General features: G+C 35.0%; 1 protein-coding gene across 2 annotated transcripts in view; it reads left to right on the top strand.

Moving 5' to 3' along the window:
* WDR11 (WD repeat domain 11) overlaps positions 1-17848 on the top strand; it is an 86745-nt gene that overhangs the window by 37287 nt on the left and 31610 nt on the right. For both annotated transcript variants that reach the window (XM_067024520.1, XM_059051994.2), the window contains exons 3-11: positions 834-987; positions 1964-2137; positions 4290-4476; positions 6945-7110; positions 7537-7651; positions 8516-8711; positions 9370-9473; positions 12498-12674; positions 15432-15516. In XM_067024520.1, coding sequence (XP_066880621.1) covers positions 6955-7110; positions 7537-7651; positions 8516-8711; positions 9370-9473; positions 12498-12674; positions 15432-15516 — 833 coding nt within the window. In that variant the 5' untranslated portion in view covers positions 834-987; positions 1964-2137; positions 4290-4476; positions 6945-6954. The remainder of the gene's footprint in view (positions 1-833; positions 988-1963; positions 2138-4289; positions 4477-6944; positions 7111-7536; positions 7652-8515; positions 8712-9369; positions 9474-12497; positions 12675-15431; positions 15517-17848) is intronic.

The following is a 17848-nucleotide window of genomic DNA, read 5'->3' as shown; positions in this document are numbered from 1 at the left end:
ATGTTGTGTTAGTTTCTGCTATATAGCAAAGTGAATCCGTTATACATACACACATATCCACTGTTTTTTTTGTAGATTCTTTTCCCATATAGCCCATTACAGAGTATTCAAGTAGAGTTCCCTGTGCTATACAGCAGGTTCTTACTAGTTATCTATTTTATATATAGTAGTGTGTAAATGTCAATCCCAATCTCCCAATTTATCCCTCCCCCTGCCCTTATCCCTTGGTAATCATGTTTGTTTACTATATTCATGACTCTACTTCTGTTTTGTAAATAAGTTCATTTGTACCCTTTTTTTAAGATTCCACATTTAGCAATATCATATGATATTTGTCTTTTTGTACCTGACTTACTTCACTCAGTATGACAATGTCTGGGTCTATTCATGTTGCTATCAATGGCATTATTTTGTTCTTTTTTTATGGATGAGTAATATTCCATTTTTTGTATGTACCACATTTTTATCCATTCCTCCATTGAGGGACATTTAGTTTGCTTTCATGTCCTGCCTATTGTAAATAGTGCTGCAATGAACATTGGGGTGCATGTATCTTTTTGAATTATGGTTTTCTCCGGGTATATGCCCAGGAGTGGGATTGCTGGGTCATATGGTAGTTCTGTTTTTAGTTTTTTAAGGAACCTCCATACTGTTCTCCATAGTGGCTGTACCAATTTATATTCCCACCAACAGTGTAGGAGGGTTCCCTAGTTTCCTATTTTTATAATATTAGTGTAGAATGTAGTTTGGGTTCCAGTTGGTGTTTTATGAAAATTATGTATAGTTTCATCCAGTGCAAGTATTTACTTGATTTGATTTCTTCTTGATACTAGGTTAAATGGGCCAGGGAAAATTATCACCATAACATTGGCTCACCATATTCCTTGCGCTTAGCTTCTGCTGATGTCAATGGAAAGATCATCGTTTGGGATGTAGCAGCAGGAGTAGCTCAGTGTGAGATCCAAGAGCATGCCAAGCCTATTCAGGGTGAGGAAAGTCTGTACTCCGCCAAGCGTCTGTATTAACACACTTACTCTTAGAGTGGTTGGTTTTTCCCATTCGTTTAATTTCATCACTTCTCAGTTAACTCTTGATTGTGTTTAGCCTGTTCTGCTGATCCGAATCTAGCTTTCTTTTCCTTATCAATACGCTTCTGGGCTTATTTCCCCAAATCTCAGTTGATTTGTGCTTTGGTAAAATGCATTAATTTCAATCTTGCCCTCAGTTGAGCATGATGAGAAAAATTAAGCTGCTGTGAACAGTCTTGTAAATGTAAGCCGTAATATAAGTAAGCTTGCCCGAGCTATTGTTTTGAATTAGCCCTCAGTGCTTACTTTCTCTTAACAGAGGTAAAATTTTTTTCTCATTTTCATATAGATCATTTGTTTGCTTGCTTATGTTACTGACCTATAATCAATACAGTATTCCTGGGCTCTTCAGGCTTTGACTGAGTGGCTCTCTTGATTGAGTGAATCTTTTAAATGACTATTTAAAAAATACTTATCAAGTACTTACTGCACTATTGAACTAGATCCTTATCCTCTTTATTGTTATGAAAAAACATGAAATTCTGTAAAGTCCCATTAAGTAATTCCACAAAAACATTAGGAGAGTCTGACATTGATCATTGCTAGGACAGTCTTTGACATAAAGTTTTAAATAATGTATAGTGTAAATTGCTTTGTATTTTCTTTGAAGTAATATTTCAGATTACTTTGAAATTTTGACCTCTAGATTCTAATGTCCAGACAGCTCATTTTTATATAAAATTAGCTTTTCCTATCAATCCTGACACATATATGCAACACTGAAGGGGGGGGTAGTTAAGATTTTAAGGATTATGTAAACACACACACACACACACACACACACACACACACAACTAGATATCAAGGACATATTAGACAAGTAAGTTGAAGTGGGTGATTTCTGAATTTTGCCTTTATTTTTCTGGTCTTTACAGATGTTCAGTGGTTATGGAATCAAGATGCTTCCCGAGATTTATTGCTTGCTATCCATCCGCCAAATTATATTGTGCTCTGGAATGCAGATACTGGCACCAAACTCTGGAAGAAGAGCTATGCAGATAACATTCTTTCTTTTTCTTTTGATCCTTTTGATCCCTCACATTTAACTTGTGAGTACTAGTTTCTTGTGGAAAATGAGTTGAGGTGTTTGTAACATATATGGTTAATGCTACACACACACACACACACACACACCCTTCATACATCTATAATGTTAAAATGAGAAACACATCTAGTTCATATATTTTCAGCTCCTATTACAGATACTATGATGGTTAGAAATTTAAATCAGCAAGCCAGACCTTCATTGTGTGGAATTTGTGAACAGAATTAGATTAGTCAGAGAAAGAGAGAGTTGCTGTGTTACTCTAATTCAGACTTAATTAAATTTTTTTCTAGGAACATCAAAAGAACCTGAGTCAAGGATTTCATTTAGTCTGTGGCCAAATTCATTTCTTCCTTTTTAAAAAATTGTTTTAATTCATGCCGTGTATTTTGAGTGCCATAAACAGATGCATGTCAGGAAAAGACCAAGCCCAAGGGATTTTTTTCTTGTGGATGCTGTTTTTCCCAATGTGCTTTTGATATTTTACTGAGCTACTGATCTAAAAATCAGATTCTAGACTAATATTTTTGTGACTAAATTATGTAGAAAATATTTTTTATTCAGTTATCCAACAGATATTTCTTGAGCTATTGTTATATGCCAGGAGTGTTCTGGGAACCTGGAATATATCAGTGAACCAAGGCAAGAATTCCTTCCTTCATAAAGTTTGTATTCTGGTGAGGGAGAGTCAGATTGTAAACTATGAACATAATGAATTAATAAATTACAATATATTAAGAGGTTATAAGTGGTATAAAAAAGTAAAACAAGGTAAAGGGAGTCGGGGAATGGGAGAGGGCAAATTGTTGTATTAGATAAAGTGGTCAGAGTAGGCTTCATTTTGATATTTGATCAACAACTTGAAAGAGGTAAGGGGATTAACTATGGTAAAGAATGTTTTCCCTGGATTTGAATGACTCAAAATTCTAACATGTATCCACCAACATTTATTGAGGGGTGTGTGTGTGTGAGTTGATGGAGGGAGAGTAGGACAGACAAGTAGAAATTAAAATGGGTAACACAGCTGTATAAATAATTGCAATACAATGTGTTTGGGCTTCGTATATATAAATGTGTGTATATGAGCGTATGTGTACACTCACTCACTCATTCACTCACTAGTTTGCTGTGAAATGCAGTGCTGTGGGAGCACAGAGGAGGGCTGGCCTCGCTGGCAGGGTCAGGGAGTGAGGGAATCACAAAAGAAGGGGAATGACTGGGACCTTGAAGGGTGACTTCTGTAATCTGAAAGGAGACAAGGCTTCAGGCTAATTTACTGCATCTCTGTAATTTGGTTGATGAAAGCACTATATATTTCAAAGCATCAGTTGACCTAACATCTTTAATTTGTTCATTGAATGTGCTGGGGTTGTCATGATTCTTGAATGCTGCTTTGTTCCCTGTGTTTAAAGCAGCCTTGCTGATTGCCAGGATAGATAAGACTTTTATAATCAGATATGTATTAGTATTAGTCAGCCCGTTTTGAGGGGGATTATTTTTTCAGTCATAAAAAGGCATAATTTGTATTGTTAGATGTGGTGCTGCCTCCTTGAATATTTCTGTTTCCTGTACACTTAGTAAACCGCTATCGGCACTTTACTTTTACTGTAGACGTAAAGAGAAAAAGAACACTCTTTACACATCCCGAGGTTCAACTTGATATGCAAGAAGAAAAAGGAAATGTATTTAGACTGAGTAGCTCATGATAATGATGAAAAATTAGTATCAAGTCAAATATTTGAACTCACCAAGTGTGGTATGCAGAGCCTCTTACATACGGGATTTTTTTTTCTTCTGTGAATTTTATATTCTGAAAGTGTTTGGATTTTGAAGTTATGGGATATAATGAGGAATGAAAGTCCATGCACTGAATATATTTGGAAGAACAAACATTTGTTCTTTCTGCCAGTAACCTTCTGGTATCTTTTTAATATAAAACATTAATTTGGAATGCTGAGCTTGGAGGCCTCTGATGAATTGTAATGGGGCACCAGTTTCACTTTAACTTGGAGAACATTCCAGTTATGTTATGGCTTCATAACACTGCCAGTTCTATATTATTAAAATTATCATTACCTTGCTCTCAAAGTTGTATTGGAATAAAACTCTATGCTATACTTTAAACTTTAATCAGAGTTTTGCTTCTCTCACTGCAGTGCTCACCAGTGAGGGCATTGTGTTCATCTCAGACTTCTCTCCGTCCAAGCCACCCTCAGGCCCTGGGAAAAAAGTATACATATCCAGCCCACACTCCAGCCCAGCTCACAGCAAGCTGGCTGCAGCCACAGGGGCCAAGAAGGCTCTTAATAAAGTGAAAATCTTAATCACTCAAGAGAAACCGAGGTAAGTTACAAGTGTAAAACTAACAGCAACATTCATGTATTTATTCACCATTTATCTAGTTATCATCTATTCATGAAAACATCATTTTTGGAGATGTACTAAGATTAATTTTCTTCTTCATGTTACCCTTTCTTGTTTGTAGTTTTGAATTTATAAGAGGAAAAGTGTTTTTTGTTTCTTCCCCTAAGGAGAGATTTAGCATTAACGTGGCTCCTTTGTTTCCAGTAATGTGCTAAACAACCCCCATTGATTTTTACACATGAAAAGTTTTGACTTCTGAAAATAAGAGATAAAGATTCTAAGATTATGGCCACTGAACACATTAAAAATTGGGGCACAAAAGCTGGATTTTCATTTTAAATCCATTTTCCTGACTTAAATGCTGTGTAATCTCATTAGCCAATAAAATATAGGTGTTTTTCTCATGCATGTAAAGATGTTTCTTAGGGCCAAGATTCTAAGGGAAGCTGTAGCTCTGTGACTCAAAGTATAATTTAATCTTGCTCAAATTTCACTCTCCCGGTCTCTAAGATAGCGTTTGAAAGGATTTCTTAGGGTTGTAAGGATTAATAGGTGCAATAGCTTAAGTACTGAACATAGTGTCTGATACTCAGTAAGCATTCTTTTGGTAAAGGCTAGCTATTATTGTTTATTTCAGAAATTTCAACTCAGTACAATTTTATTTTAAAGAACTAATTTTATGCATTAAAAGTAGATTTCTGTCTTTTTCCTAGTGCTATGGTAGTTCTTATATTTTTATTGCTTTGGTAGTTTTTTTGGCATTCTTTTTTTAAAAGCTTTTATTTTTAATATGCTAAGATTATTCTATCTCGACTTTGTGGGTAATTACCTAAAAAATGTAAAATACAAATTGCTCTACAAATACATTCTGAATTTATATGTAAATATCATTTTTATATAGTAAACCATAGGCTGATTAAATTCACTAATTTATCCCCCACCCTGTGCTGAAATAATTTGATTGCTCCTTAAGTATCTTGAGAACTTTGTGTTTACCTCGCATTGATTCTGTATCATAAATATTTTTTGCCTGTATAGTTTTATAAGTTATGATTTATATACATTATATTTTCTGTCATGTGAATCATATGTTCATCTTGAGTACTGGGGAAATGCATTATTTATCCCTTCAAATAGAACTACTCTGGGTGCTTTCACATACATTATTACATATAATCTTGCTACAATCCTGGGCAGTAGTACTGTGCCCACATTATAAATGAGGAAGCTGAGTCTCACATTGTTTTAAGTATGTTACTTAAGCTCACCCAGCTAGGAAATGCAGAGCCAGGATTTTAATGCAGTCTGCATCCCTGTCTCTAGTCCTCTAATCTAACTTTATTTTAAGTTTCAAAACCTTTTAATAAAATTGTTATATAAGAAAAAAGGTACATAATTGTATGCCCATTCCTACTGAAATATATTAAATATAAATTTATTATAAAGTTGTGATTAAATATATACCACAATCACAACTTACTGAAAGGAGTTTTGAGACTCTTTAACAGTCTTTATAATCCTCATATCATTTCATCTCTTTTATTTACACAGAAGAAAATTCTGTGGTAAGTGAATAAAATACCAAGCTTTGTTTCAAGAAAACTTTAAGACAGCTGAAAAGTGAATGATGGCAGAGTAGAGGAAGTGCCTTCCTTGCCCAAGCCGTGCAGATAGTGCAGTGACTCCTGCTCCAGTTGCCTAGCCCTAAAGCCCTACGTGCTTTATGTTTTAGTCCTGAGGCTTCGTTTCAGCAGTCTGTCTAGTACTTCTAATTACAAAATAAAAATAAAATTACTGTCTTATGAATGCCAATATAGTATTGTCACTGACCATCTCATACCACAAACTTACTACTTTACTTTACATTTTCACATATTCAGAAACATGTCTTTATCTGACCTATACAGTGTCATTGTCGTAATTTGGATTTTGGCACAAAGGAGAGATCTAATTTTTAGATGCTAGCCCACGTTGGTCGTTTCAGGAGACAGTTGTACATTCTCATTGACAGTTATTATATGGGAAGTACAAAATTCAATCCTTTTTTAGCTTTGTCTGATACGAATAAAGTCTGACTCATTTTTTTAAATTGAATTATGGTTAATTTACAATGCTGTGTTAGTTTCTGGTGTACAGCAAAGTGATTCAGTTATACATATAATATTACATGTTCTTTTTCAGATTCTTTTCCATTATAGTTTATTACAGGATATTGAATCTAGTTCCCTGTGCTACACAGTAGGACCTTGTTGTTTATCTGTTTTGTATGTAGTAGTTTGTGTCTGCTAGTCCCAAATGCTTAACTTATCCTTCCCCTACCTCCTTCCCCCTTTGGTAACCATAAGTTTGTTTTCTGCTTCTCTGAGTCTGTTTCTGTTTCATGAATAAGTTCATTTGTTAGTCTGACTCATTTCTTGGTGCCTGAAGTAAATGTTTACTTTTTTCAGTGCTGAATTCATGACTCTCAATGATTGCCTTCAGTTGGCATACCTGCCTTCCAAAAGGAATCACATGTTGCTACTCTATCCTCGAGAGATTTTAATCCTTGACCTTGAGGTGAATCAGACGGTGGGTGTGATTGCAATAGAACGAACAGGAGTTCCATTTCTGCAGGTATCTACAACTTATAAATTATATTACCAAAAGTTGATTATGAATTATATAGAGAAAAACCATAATTTTGCAAAAGTCCTTAGTCTCTACTTTCTCTTTTTCTATTTATTTAAAGATTAACAATGTTATTTTACATTCCTTATTTTTCTGCACTTTAGATTGGCTTGATTTAACCCTAGAAATTCTTCTGACTGATCCGGGGATATGTACTGAACTATTTAAGTTACATGGATAAAGACAGATTTTTTAGAATTATTGATGGATTTTTTCAAATGTTCATTTAGTTTTAAAACTAGGGGATTATATGTGTATTTTTGTGTCTTGGGGGTTTTTTGCCCATATTCTCTAAATATGAGTTTATGAATCTCACCGAATATACTTTTAAAATCTATTGTTTTTAAAAACAAATACATCATCTACTTAAAGGTAATACCCTGCTTTCAACGTGATGGTTTATTTTGCCTACATGAAAATGGTTGTATAACCTTACGTGTTCGAAGATCTTACAATAGTATTTTCACCACTTCAAATGAGGAACCAGGTGAGTTTATATCTCACAATAATGTTAATTATATTTTTCTTCAGAATTATTTTATAAAGCTTCATGTGGCAAATACTTACCAAAGCATGGAGTTAATAACAATCCTTGCCTTAAGAAAGTGGACTATGGTTATAACATGAGGCGTATAAAAACCCAAGCCCAAGATAATCTCTGAGTATTATAACAGTGCACCTCTTGTATGCTGCAAAGATAGTAATATTTTGTAATCCCTTCTTGATTATATCCATGAGCTAAGTGGATGTTATCTTTTGTGATTATTTCTTTAGCACAAGTCCAACCTTGTATATACCTTTATTATTACACCCCTTTGACTTCTCTGCTTTAGGATTTCCAGGGTAAAGTAACAGGTTAATAAGTCTCCAGGGCATTCGGTTGTCAGTTTCAATCTTATCCTGGAGAACAAAACTAATGTTTTTATGGAATGATGTACTATGTAAAGGTGAAAGTGACTTTCACATCTTTTATAAAGGATAATTATCTTCAGGCTTATTGTAGACGACAGTAAATTATGTTGGGCTACAAGTGCACTGTTCATTATTTAATCATATATTACTGTTGATCCTTTTTCAAAGAATTTTCTTTATTTTAAAAATATTAAATAGACTATTTTGATAATAATTGTTATTTTGGAAATTAAACTTGGTGTAGACGGTCATTAAGTAAATTATCTTTATATCCTGAAGAAATTAGTAATTGTAAACAGGGAAGCCATTTTTGACAAACTTTGCATTAGTGAAGGAATGATATCCTTTTTGGTTGAGGTATTATTTAAATTAAAACAAGTAGCAGTGACATTGATATGGTTACTCTCTAATATTTAAAAGAAAACTATACTCTGTTAAGATCCAGATCCCGTCCAGGAGCTTACCTATGATTTACGAAGCCAGTGTGATGCAATCAGGGTGACAAAAACTGTCCGTCCCTTCAGTATGGTGTGCTGTCCTGTCAATGAGAATGCAGCTGCCCTCATAGTGAGTGATGGCAGGGTTATGATATGGGAACTGAAGTCTGCCGTTTGTAATCGAAATTCACGGAACAGGTAAATGAACCAATAGGATCTCTTTTTCGTTTTGCTTTGTTTCCCCCTTTCTTTAGATTACCAGAATCATATAAAAATAGCAGGACTGTTTTTCTGAAAAAAATATTTTTATTTTTATTTTATTAAAATAAATTTCATTTATTTATTTATTTTTGGCCGTGTTGGGTCTTCGTTTCTGTGTGAGGGCTTTGTCTAGTTGTGGCAAGCGGGGGCCACTCTTCATCGCGGTGCGCGGGCCTCTCACTATCGCGCCTCTCTTGTTGCGGAGCACAGGCTCCAGACGCGCAGGCTCAGTAATTGTGGCTCACGGGCCCAGTTGCTCCGCGGCATGTGGGATCTTCCCGGACCAGGGCTCGAACCCGTGTCCCCTGAGAATCGGCAGGCAGATTCTCAACCACTGCGCCACCAGGGAAGCCCTGAAAAAAATATTTTTAAATTGATAATTAAGACTTTAGATTATTAGGAGATTATGTAAACCTGCTAGATATATTTCACCTATGGGTTAGATTAATGAATACTGTAAAAATTGATAGAATACTATGATCTAAAATTAGTATTTTGAGTTACTGACTTGTGATGTAGGTTTTAAATATGTAAGAACCAGGTTTTAAATATGTTTTAAATATGTAAGAACCATCTAATTATTATGTCTTTGCAGTAGTTCTGGCGTGTCACCTTTATATTCACCCGTGTCTTTCTGTGGAATTCCTGTAGGACTGCTACAGAATAAACTCCCAGACCTCTCCTTAGATAACATGATCGGTAAATTGCTTTTATTTTTCCTCTCGCTTTCATGTTAGGTACACTTTTTGAAGGGCAAAATTAAGAGTCAGTGGTTGCAGTTATTATAAAGTCAAAGTTAATACTTCAGAAAACTAAAATGTAGACTTATTCTTTCCTAAATAAATCAGGGGGGTATAAAATATTTAAGCATAACAGTACCTGAAGTAGTATAGACTATTATTGTAGTGCTGGAATTAGAAAATGTTCATTCGTGAGGGACTCTGATCTAAATGAAAGAGACGGCATGAGGCATCTGGATGCTGCATATATAGCCCTTGCTGGGCAATACCATACCTCTTCCTCCATGCTCGCTGCTCCCTTCGCTCAGGATTGAACACACTCTTCCTCTCTCTCTCTCCCTTTCTGCTACTCCTTATTCAAAATTCAGCTCACGTGTTGCTTTCTTTAATCTCCCAAGCCTGATTTATGTGGTCCCTAATAGTCATCAGCTGATTGTAGTTGTGATTTTACTTGTCTGTTTCCCTACAGTAAATTATAAGCTTCACCAGGGTGGGACAGTGCTTGATTCAGCTTTGCATCCCCAGTGCTCAGCCCAGGGCCTTGCACATTCTAGATGTGTGATAAAATATTTATTGAAGGAATAAAGTAACTGAGCAGTATTAGAAAAAGTCATCTTAACTTTTTGACTTACATTTTCTTATTTTCATGTTGGGAATTCTTACTTCAACAAATATTTATTTGCAGATAATATATTGCTTCAAAGTTATTTAATTATTATAGGACCACTATATATTCAAGGAAGAATGAGGATTGGTGGTTTCAAATATATACAACTAGAAATTGTAAATATGCCAAGCAGTGCTGATGTCTAACTCTTTTAAAATTGTGGCTAGTGGTTTGTAAAGGATTTTCTTTATCATTATCTGTTCTCCCACAATGTAATTGAAAATGGATATTATTTACTAGGTTCTTTTGTTTAAATGCTGTAAAGATCCGTGGTATACTAGAAAGAGCATTCACTTGTTAATCTTCTTAATCAGAGATGACATTTATTGAGTGCTTAATACTATGTTAAATACTGTGCCAAATTCTCTTAAGTATTAGCTCAACAATCCTACAGAGTAGGTACTATTATTATTATTATTTCCATTTTATGTATGTGGGAACTGAGACCCAGAGGGATTAAAAAACTTGCCCCAGACTACACAGCCAGTAGGTGGAAGTGTGAACCTAGTCACGCCAGTCTGGAGTCTGCTCCTTGGTGGTGGCACCTAGTCCCGGCTGCTTCACCGTAAGCTAAGCAAGACCGGCCTCTCCGGAGCCTGGTACTCTCACAGTCCCTGCCAGCCGTGGGATCCTTGTGTTCAGTGACACTGACTCGTCCACTTAAAGTTCTTTTCACCTTCTAGGCATAAATCCATGTGAGGAAGTTTAGACACATAATTGTTTTGCAGAAAGTTACACAGTTTTCCAAGTTACTTGACCTTGTCTGCACTTAATATAAAATATTAAAGTCAAAAGAATTATAAACACATATGCACAGAACTAATCAGTAATACAAAGCCTGTGGGAGTTTGTAATTTTATGCTGTTTAGGTATCTAAGTGATATAACTTACATTTTTTTAGGAGACAAAATGATACCGATTGTATAGCAGTTCTTGACAGTGTTGTTGATTTAAAAGTATTAAAGAAATCTTTGTTACTTGAAAACATTTTAATTAAACTTTTAATTTGAAATTCACTATGTACTTAGTGGTAATTGAAAGCAATTCAGTTAAATACAGAGGCCTGATTTATATTCATTGGGTAAAGGCTGCTGCTTAGTAAGGCCTGATCTGCCCTACTTTGTGAATCACCTCACATGGAAGATGCTTGAAGAGAAATATGGCAGAGTTTCCTGAAGTGAGCGCCAAGCTGCCAAGAGTTGGTAAACATGGTACCTACCTGTAGAACTTGCCATTCCTTTAGACCCCATCTTTGTTACTAAAGATTGATACCAATTGTATGGCTTATCCTAAGGGATCATTTATTTGGATTCAATTGATGGCCTTTTTTTCTGTGTATCTTACTGATTTTACAATAACATTATTACTAAAACAACTTTACAGCTTTAAAAGGTTTAGTTAGAATCCCGTCACCCACTCCTAGTAATTATTTCATTCTTCCCTTTCACAATGTGTGTGTGTGTCTGTGTGTGTGTGTGTGTGTGTACATATATATATACTCACACATGTTCCTGATATGTACTTTTGACAACTTTATCCCAGTATTCAGTAGTGGTTTAAAGGAAGAAAATTTTTATACCCTTAGTAGTGAATGGTTTTGATTTTGTTGAATACTTTGTATTCACATTTTGTGAATGTTTTTTATTTGAATCGTCTTTTCAGTGTGAAATTTGATAACCTAAGTACGAACGCTGCATCTAAAAATAATGCCATTTAAAACTTAACTGTCACTAGTGACGGTTTGTATATTATATATTAGTAATTATAAGTATGTATTTAAATTTTATTTAAATATGTATAATATGTAATTATAAAGCTTAAATGTTGTAATTACACTGACACATTAAGATTTCTTATTAGAAATCTAAATGAGTTCTTTGAACCTGCTATTTGTGATTACCAATTTTATGTGCACTTTAAAGAGCATCAGATTGAAAAGTAGCCCTTTAGAAAGGCAGTAAGACAGGAACGTTCTTTAATATCTCATGCTACAGAAACTGTTCTCTAACCCTAGTCCTCTTGATTTGCCTTGGGTGCCCTAATACCAGGAACTTTGGCTAAAATGGTGTTTCTTAGAAGACAAAGGTCCCTGAATTCTGGATAGCAATACTCTGGAGTAATCTATCCTTTGAGATATTAGATGATGCAGTTTAAGTCCCATAGCCAAGGAAGACTCGGTGTATAGCTACAGGCACTAGGGTGCTACATTACACCTTCTAGACCTGAAGAGTATACTTCCACTGTAAAGTTCCTTTAGATTTTTAAGAACAGCGTATGTTATAATTAACATATTTGTATTTTTTTATTACAAATCAGGGCAAAGTGCAATTGCTGGGGAAGAACATCCCAAAGGCTCCGTTCTGCAAGAAGTGCAACTCAAATTCCTGCTAACAGGTCTGCTTTCAGGACTGCCCTCACCACAGTTTGCTATCCGTATGTGCCCACCATTGACCACAAAAAATATCAAGATGTATCAGCCATTGCTTGCTGTTGGTGAGTATTGGACCTGTTCTTTTTTAAATTCTTAATGTCTATTTTACATTTTTAAGATATTTAAGTTTCCTGGTTACTAGAAAATCCTTTATTCTCCTTTAAAATGCTTTCAGAGGAGGAAGAGGCTAAATGAAATTGTATAAATACTCATCTTGAGATACTTTTTTTTTCTGTTCTATTAATCTTTTTTAATCACAATGATAACTCATTCACCTGACACCAGATGACAGAGACCCTGACACCATGGGTACATCTCTAAAATGTCAGGAGGAAAGTCCCTGTGTAATGCTGAACCCAGACTCCTTGTCTTTTCTTGGACCATCTCAAGCTCTTCCTGTGCATGTCATTTTGTTGTGAGTTTTTGTTAACTAATAATATAGTCACTCTTAATAGTTTAATAATAGCAAGGTTCTTCATGTGCTAAGAATTGTATGTTAAACCTGGTTTCATTGTGTTTAAAGTGGCTATTGTCTTTATAAACTAAATATTTGCCTTTTGGGTTGAAATTGCATATTTTTATGTTGTAGATAAAAAAATTGGTCTGGGTTTCAACTTGCTGTCACAGTAATTTCATGGTAATGGGATTAACCTGATTTCTTTTACAGAAAGGACCAAATTTCTATTTGCTACTAAATATGTAAGGTTAAAATTCATTTCTCTAAAACTTTGAACAATAATATATTCGTTTGAAATCGTCAGCATTTTTCTTAAGATGCTATTGGTTTGACTTCTGGCTTTTTCCCAGAAGGTCTATAAACATGTGATTTGTGATTCTTTTTTTTTCCTAAAATGAAAACCTGACCTTATGGCAAGTGTGTCTCAACTTAATGGCTGACTTGTGAGCCCTAATGGCTCGTTTGATATTACTGTTTGGCACTACTCCTATTTTTCCATTATTATCTTTTGAAAGTGATTTGAATTTTAAGGTTCAGTGGTCTGTGTTTACAGGTGTCCAGATTTATATAAATGCAGATAGATGTTTAATTTTTATTTTAGAAACTATTGATTCATAGTAAACTTCTCATTGAGGTTTCAGTTGGGATTTGTCAGTTGTACATAGTGTGTACATCTCTGTACAATGTCAGTATACCTTCTCTTTCAATTAGGATTTTATTAATTTCTTGGAGAAAATTACTTCTTAGGATAGCTAGATAACAAGAGCTGAGTCAGGCTCTGAGATTTCCACTGTAGAATAAGCTGTATTGTGCTGGTATATAGTGAATAGCAAGTCATTTATTGAATTTAGTATAATAACAAAGTAAAAGCAAAAAACATAAGTGCCTAAAGTCTTGCAGAGTCATTAGGAAAGAGAAGCAGAGTTCAACCAGAATTACTTCTTCTTGGGCCCTTTAAGTATTAAATCATAGTTTCAACATCATCAAAATGTGCAGAATGTAGAAATCATATGATTATTATAAACATCTGATAATTGAAGAGTTTTAGTAATTCTTTATTTTCTCAGTACTAGAAGATACTTAGAATTGGTGATAAATGTAACCAAGTGTAATACTGTATTTCTCTAGAATAGTTTTGCAAGAAATTTCTGAAGCTTTAATTCAGCAAGTTAGCTAAAATTGGAAATTGCCTAGCATTTTTACATTTATTATTATTATATTATTATTTCCACATTCTATTGCTTTGTATGAATCCATTAATTCTTTTAAGTCATGTGCAGTGAGAAAGTGATTGTGCAACCACTTACATTGTTCACTTTTCTTGCTTGACTTATAAAAACATGTTAAGGGCTGAAACATTACTTTCTCAAGAAAGTATTACTTTCTCAAGTGGCCATGTCCCTTCTAATTAAAATTTAGACATACTACCTGAGACCATGAAAAGCTTTAGGCATAATAATAACTACAAATCATAATTACAGTGGTAACAGAAATAGTAATAATCATGTACTTACTTTGTGCCGAGTGTTGTACTAAGTGTTTTATGGATGTTTCTCATTTAATCTCCAACAAACAGATTTTCCATTATTCCCATGTTAAAGGGATACTAACACAAATTTAGTGTGGGCAAGTAATTTGCAAGAGTATAGGGCAGAGCCAGGGCTTAAACTCAGGCTTCTTTAACTGTAAAATCCACAGTGAGCCACTGTACTTTGCTTTACTTTATGATGTATTTAATGTTAAAGACAAAACAAAACCAAAATCTTTGCAAAGAAAACTAGAAAAATCTGGTTAATGAGTTCTGCTAGGTTGCCTTTTTTTTTTTTTTTTTTTTTTTTTTTTTTTTTTTGCGGTATGCGGGCCTCTCACTGTTGTGGCCTCTCCCGTTGCGGAGCACAGGCTCCGGACGCGCGGGCTCAGCGGCCACGGCTCACGGGCCCAGCCGCTCCGCGGCATGTGGGATCTTCCCGGACCGGGGCACGAACCCGCGTCCCCTGCATCGGCAGGCGGACTCTCAACCACTGTGCCACCAGGGAAGCCCTAGGTTGCCTTTTTGAGGATCAGTTATAATAAACATTCAAAAAGCTTAAGAAGGTGCATCTTCAGATTTTGTGTGTATTGAATTAGGTTGTGAAGTCTTTGAAAATCTGTCCCTGGATTTAGGTAAGATTACAGAGCACATGAGATTAAGCCCATTTTTTATGAGAGGGAAGACAGATAAATTTACTCTTTCTTCACACCTAGCTTGGGTTCCTTTTATAAAATATAGTTGTTGTAAAATAATTGAAATCTTGAGAAAAGACTTTTGTTAGATTTGGAACTTCCACTAGATTAATTCTCCTCTATTATGTCATTTTAATAGGTACAGGTAACGGTTCTGTCCTAGTGTACCATCTCACCAGTGGGCTGCTGCACAAGGAGTTAAGCATCCACTCGTGTGAAGTCAAGTGAGTCTGTCATTGGGATATTGAGGTCATAAACATATGTAATACCAGAAAAAAGTTCTTGTGGACTCTTCTACACTGAATACTCTGCAGTGGTGATTATTTGACTGAAAACTTTGAGTAATGCATATTCATGTCCAACTAATGGCTATGTTCATCAAGGATGAGTACTAATTGTTTACTTTGTAGAGAACATTATGCAGTGGAGAATTTTTTTTCTCACTTTATTTCTGCATCTTATTTATTTCTCCTAAGGCCAAGGCTATTTTCTCACTGGATATCACTCTGTTCCCTTGTTCCGGTTTATATAGTTTGTTTTCCTTTTCTGTAAAGATCCCTCAGTAGGACTGCTCGTGAAAAATTTGAATAAGGTCATTTTAATTGTTAATTAATCTCATTTATTCTTTCATTTTGAGATGTGATCTGTTTTATGAGTTCTCTGTATGCAGAGGTATCTGAGGGAAGGCTAACAGGACAGAAGGATGACTCTTGCTTTCTGTTTTAAAGTACATACATGCCATTCCAATAAAAATTGTTTAAAAATAAATAAAAATAAAGTACATACATACCTGCTCCATAGCATTATCTTGCTGATCACATGACTATATTCCTTTCTTTGCCCTGGCAATGATGGATTGTAAAGTTACACATATATAATATAAATTTATTAATCTTCCAGTGTTTTTTGATGATGTTGGAACAGATGTATCTGAAAGGCCATTTCTCACTTCTGTACATTATATTATAGTTATAGTTCTCCTGTGTACGTTAAAATTCTTAGGATCCCTTAGTGTGCACATTATTCGGAATAAATGCATTTTCTAATGGGGAAGGGTCAACCCTTGAAGTATCACAACTTCTGATTGTGATGGAAGTTTCTGAAGAGTTTATGTTGCCTTATTCTTTCAAGTGCATGATTTTTTGGTACAGCCTGAGTGACTGTTTATCACCACCTTATGCTGTGCCCCTACAGTATCTCCCTAAATACATCTACACGGAGGAGTCATTACTCCTTCAAAAGTGTTAAGCTTTTGGGGTGCAGAGACACAGGTATCTGCTTGGATCCTTCCAGGCTGTTGTTCATCTTTTCTCTCTCCTTCCAGTAGTCCCTGCTGCCACTGATACCTTCTCTCTTCCTTTCTTTCCTGTCTGCGTTTCTTCTCTTGACATTTCCTTTCACCCCTGGCGTTTGTGTGCAGTGTTCCCTTGTATGGCAAACACCAATCAATCAAAACTCACCATTTAATCAGTATTTGTTCTAAGGATTATGTTAAGTGTTAATACTTTACAGGCATTGTTTCATTGAATCCTCACTACAACTCTATGCAGTAGGCACTATTATTATTCCCAATTTACAGAAGAAGAAACTGAGTATTGTGGAGTCATGAAAAGGTACATGGAATTCAATCCAGGTGTTTCAGGCTTCAGAACTGAGCTCTTAGGATACATGTGCTAAATCTTCAACTAAACAATTGACATAGATTAGTTGGAAACATTTTGGCAATAAGATAAAAATGTTGTCTAAGCCAGGATTAATGCCAGGAATTTGGTACATGCTTCTGGAAAATCAAGCACATTGTCATTTTTTTCGGAACACTGAAATCTTATTTGTTTATTTATATTGAGGTACAGTTGAGATATAACATATTAGTTTCAGATGTACAATGTAATAATTCAATACTCGTATATATTGTGAAATGATCACCACAGTATGTAATCTTTAATAAAGACAAAATAGCTAGTTAATCAGTGAGCTATTTGCTGTAAGTAAGATTGTTATCCTGGATTGTTCAGGTCGTAGATGTCACTAAGTACATGACTTACACATGTTATGATAATATTTGTTATTGCCACCAAAATTATTTATAATGTGTTACTTGGGGCACCAAATAACTCTATGGGGCGTGCTACTCAGTCAGGCTAGTGTTGTGAACAATCACGCAAATATGCTCCATTTTTTTAAATATAAATTTTCCCTCTTAATTGCCATTTTGAAGAAAATTCACATTTTACATCCAGAGATGGTACCCAAGAGGATGCTAAAATACTGCTGTCTTTGTGTTTCAATTAATGCAATTATAGTATTACAATTAAAAGCCATTATGAAAATTTCACAGATGTGTTATAAAAATTGCTGAACTTATTAGCAATAAACGCATATGTTCTAGATACTCATATGCAAATTAAAGGCCAACTTTAGAAAGTTGTTTTTCTACTTAGTACTAAAAGTGTTTTTAAAAACCACTTCATCTTAAGTACTTCAGTCTTCAGCATACATATGGCCTCGTAGTGCCTAACTACAGGTAGTTGCATCTATGCATGTTTTTTGAAAGCT

This window comes from Kogia breviceps, chromosome 2 (assembly GCF_026419965.1).
Source record: "Kogia breviceps isolate mKogBre1 chromosome 2, mKogBre1 haplotype 1, whole genome shotgun sequence".
Classification (NCBI taxonomy): domain Eukaryota; kingdom Metazoa; phylum Chordata; class Mammalia; order Artiodactyla; family Physeteridae; genus Kogia; species Kogia breviceps.
Note: the sequence above shows the minus strand (reverse complement) of the source record. Positions and strands in the feature narration are given on the sequence as shown.